This window comes from Phoenix dactylifera, chromosome 6, assembly GCF_051530095.1.
Source record: "Phoenix dactylifera cultivar Ajwa chromosome 6, Ajwa_hap1_PhDact_Kaust_v1.1, whole genome shotgun sequence".
NCBI lineage: Eukaryota > Viridiplantae > Streptophyta > Magnoliopsida > Arecales > Arecaceae > Phoenix > Phoenix dactylifera.
Window position 1 is genome coordinate 38,367,762 of NC_143195.1, and position 3,990 is coordinate 38,371,751.

General features: G+C 54.4%; 1 protein-coding gene across 1 annotated transcript; it reads left to right on the forward strand.

Annotated features, from left to right (window-relative positions):
* The first annotated feature begins 2,631 nt into the window (after window positions 1-2,631).
* LOC103703967 (uncharacterized) lies at window positions 2,632-3,789 on the forward strand. The gene has a single exon (XM_008787064.6). It carries the CDS (start codon window positions 3,041-3,043, stop codon window positions 3,458-3,460), a length of 420 nt encoding a protein of 139 aa, XP_008785286.1. The 5' UTR covers window positions 2,632-3,040; the 3' UTR covers window positions 3,461-3,789.
* Window positions 3,790-3,990: the final 201 nt, after the last annotated feature.

Genomic DNA, 3,990 nt, shown 5'->3' on the forward strand with positions numbered 1-3,990 from the left:
GGAGGGGGGAGCCGGATGCAATCCCGATTCTCAATCTCCATGAGGATTTCAGCCCGAGGAGCATTAAGGGGAGTATACTTTTCATACCTCCCTTCAGGTGCACGGGCCTGCAGTGGGAACCTCGGGCGGAGTGACCTCTGCTGCGGCAGTCCTCTCAACCGGGGTGGACTCTTCGGGCGGGGCGGATTCTTAGCTCGTCGTGAAGACGAGCTTCTGGGTCGGCCGCGTTCCTCGCGGCGCCTCTTCTTGGGATTCTGCTCGGTCCCGCCCCGCCTGACGGCCACGGCTTCCTCAGCCTTGGCGTACTTCCGGGCCCGAGCGAACATTTCTGTAAGGTCCGCTGGGAAATTTTTCTCAATCGAGAAGAGGAATCTGTAGGACCGGGCTCTAGTCTTCAGCGCCGACATGGCGATTGACTGGTCAAGCTCCCGGACTTCCCATGTTGCGGCGGTGAACCGGTCCAGATATTCCCTTAAGGACTCTCCCTCCTTTTGTTTGATGTCGAGGAGGGAGTCGGATGTCCGCCGCTGAGGCTGGCTAGCGGCGAAGTTGTCGGCAAACTGTCTGCCGAGCTGCTCAAAGGAGGAGACAGTACTTGGCTTCAGCCCGGTGAACCAAAGCCGGGCTGGTCCTCGGAGTGTCGCCGGGAAAGCCTTGCACATCATGGCTTCCGAGGCTCCTTGTAGGGCCATTAAGACCCGGTAACTCTCTAGGTGGTCAAAGGGATCTGCCTTGCCGTTGTAAGGCTCCACTTGGGGCATCTTGAACCGGAGGGGAACCGGTTCATCTTCAATCTCCTGGGAGAAGGGCGACTTCGTATTGAACTCGAAGTCGCCGTTACATCCCGATTTTCTCCCGTGGAGTGCCTGGATTTGGCGCTCCAGCTTTTCGACCTTCTTGTTGAGTCCATCACTCTGGAGGATCGCTACAGCGGTTCCTCCGGGTGCAGGTTGCCCTGGAACCGACTCAGCTTCTGAAGGCTGTGGCCAGCCTCCGTGATCTCTGACTGGGTGCTCTCTCCAGAGGGAGGCTTGGACTTGAGGGTCCTGACCTCGAAGAGGAAGCCCGCTTGTAGGGGGCTCCGGTTGAACTGGAGCCGGGGGAGGCGGTGTTGCTGGGATGCCCCTGGGTTGCAAGCTTTGGACGGCGGTAGCCAACGCCTGCACTTGCTGCACCAGGGCATCAAATTGTTCCGGTTGAACTTGAGGTGCTGGCTCAACCGGGGGTGGTGAGTTCCGAACGGAATATTCTGGGCTTGGTGGAGGACATCGAGAGGCGTTGGAAGCCCCTTTGCTTCTTAGCTTCATGGTAGCGAACTCGGTCCCTTCCTCTAGCGCCAACTGTTGCTGGAAATTGGACCCGGGGGCCGCCGCGAAGCCGGGGAAGGAGGAGCTCCGCTGCTACAGGGGGCGGACGGCGGTGCGCCGGCCGGCTGCGTCCTCCGCTGCGGGGGGGTGTGCAGGTCCTGCAAGGAAAACCGGTGGCCGGGCTCCCCGGCGCCGGCCCTCCGATGCCTAAGTCAGAGGGGGCAAATATGTGGAGAGAGCAGGGAAGAGAGTATATGGAGAAGACAGCAAGAACATTTGGATAAGATAAAGAAGACGAAGAGGATGATGTCCTCAATTGTGTCTATGCTTCCCGGCCGGTTCAGTCCCGGGGATCTGTTTCCGTTTTTTGTTTGTTCCCCCCCCTTGGTTCTCCCAGCTTCCCTTTTATAGGTGGGGATTACGTTACCTGGGAGGTAACCGGGGGATTTGTCCCTGTCTGTGATAATTGGGCACGATTTGGCCCATTTATGGCATAGTGGAGAACAGGGCCGAATCAGACCGGAATCAGGGAGTTGTCACGGTCGATCGGACCTGTTGGAGTGGTTGAACCGCCGGCCGTAGCGGGCCTGGGGTCTGTGGATGGTAAGTGCATTTATTACCGAATGAACCGACGGTCAGGTAGAGCCATGCGCTCTGATGGTTCAGTGATCCGGAGATCGTCTTAGGCCGTGTTCATTAAATGACTGAGTGCATCGGAAATTTGAGAGAGTCTCGTGCATTAATGGCAGGTCGTGCCGAATACCTGCGAAGATCTTATGCCTTGATGGCTTGGAGATAGTGGCAGGTCGCAAGCCGTAGGAGTTGTCAGTCCCTTGGACTTTAGGCGGAGGTTGAACATTTGGTTAAGGCATCGGCTCGGCAAGAGTGCCGAGCCGAGCTGGTCGCCCAATGGGGCGCCCTGTGGCGGGGTTGCTTCAAGTACTCCTGGTCGGCGCCCTTTAGGCGAGCACCTTCTAGCAGAGCGCCTTGGCGCTGTCTTTGGTCGGCACTTTCTAACCGAGCAGCTTTGGGTGGGGCACCTCTTGGCGCGCGCTCTGGTCGACGCCCTCTAGTCGAGCGCCTTCCTGGTCGGCATCCTTTGGCCGAGCAGCTTTCCGGTCGGTGCTCTTCGGCCGAGCGGCTTTCCGGTCGGCGCTCTTCGGCCGAGCGCCTCTGTGGATATATGACTTAGGGTTTTTCCCCTAACAGTAAATAACCAGTAAGACTTGAGCATTATATCACTTTCTCTTTCTCTAAGCAGTCATCAACGATAACATCATTATATAAGATTTTGGAAATCAAAGTACAGCACCTATGCAAATGAAAAAGAGCTTTACCCAATTAGTGTTTTATTTTGGGGTTATAAATAACGGTGAGAGCTCCACCAATTATTTAATAAAAATGATGCAAGCATAATTATCATGTGAGATCGCATTTGCTAGTTCAACCAAATAATCCACAAACCATCTCATGGTTTAACATTTGTATCTTGGAGGAGATCAAAAGGACAATTTTCAACTGATTTCCATTGCAAGAGGGGCATTTCAGTACGTCAAAACCAGAAGGGACCACCCGCCCGGTATCATCATTCTGCTCCCATTTACCCGTGCCAACAAAAAATTCCACGCCAAGCAAAGAAACCAGCCTTTCCCTGGTTCCATCTCATACATAAACCCCTTCACTTCCTCCAAGAGCCCCTCACCCTCAAAACCTCCGGGCACAAGAAGAGACCGATGGCCGCCTTCGTCGTCTTCTCTTCTCTGCTAATGTTTTCCTTGGCGCACGCCCAGCTGCATTCTATAGTGCCACAGCCTCGCGCCCCACACGGTCTGGTCTTCGAGAACCCCATGTCGTTCTCCCCCTCGGCCTTCGAGTTCTTCCACCCGAAGAGCTCGCCACCGGCGGAAGCGCCAGTGCCGCTGGTGTCGTCGTTCCCGGGCGCGACGTCTTCGAAGGCGAGGGCGGAGCAGGTGGCAGCGAGCGTGCGGTCGGCCCCGCCGAGCCACGGGGGCGTTGGGGCCGGCGGGGTGGCGGCGGTTGTGGTCGGGCTTGTGTTCGTGGTGCTCGTGGCCATGGGAGCCTCCTATGTCGTGGCCAAGCGTCGGGCCAACATCAGCCGGGCTCATGCCTTGGTCCAGCCGGACGCAGTCTAATTAAAAAGAGCATCGCACGATATTTGAAGTTTGTCATGGAGGGCTAGCAATCTTGCAAGCAGCGTCGGCCTCCTTCCTAGATTAGGTCTTGTATGTATCCTCCTGCCGGAGCTTGCGGATTTAACATCTGCAGTTTGTTCTGCGAAAGCTAAGCCACTCAGTTAAGCGGCGTGGATTGGGTGTAATGGTAGTGATGGTGCTCAACAACTTCAGAGCTTTCGTTTAAACTCGTGTGTTTCTTCTCTATAGTCAACCGGAACCGCACTGTAGACATTGTCATTACTGCGGCACGACCTGAATTTTATATATAAAAATGCACTGAAATTGCTTAGAGTTCGGAAATAATTTGGATGACGAAACATTAAATATAATCAATTTAAGGAGGACCATGTTAAAAACAAGCATGCAAAAGATGATGATGCCATAATCAGCAAAATGTGAGATAATCAATTTATTGTTACTAAGGGTGGGTTTTTTTTCTTCTTCTTGGGTTGTTGTTTATAATTTGATTTATAAAAATTCATGGATAA

What these genes read in the sequence shown, in the direction of transcription:
- LOC103703967 (XM_008787064.6), top strand. Translation starts at nt 3,041, where the DNA reads ATGGCCGCCTTCGTCGTCTTCTCTTCTCTGCTAATGTTTTCCTTGGCG.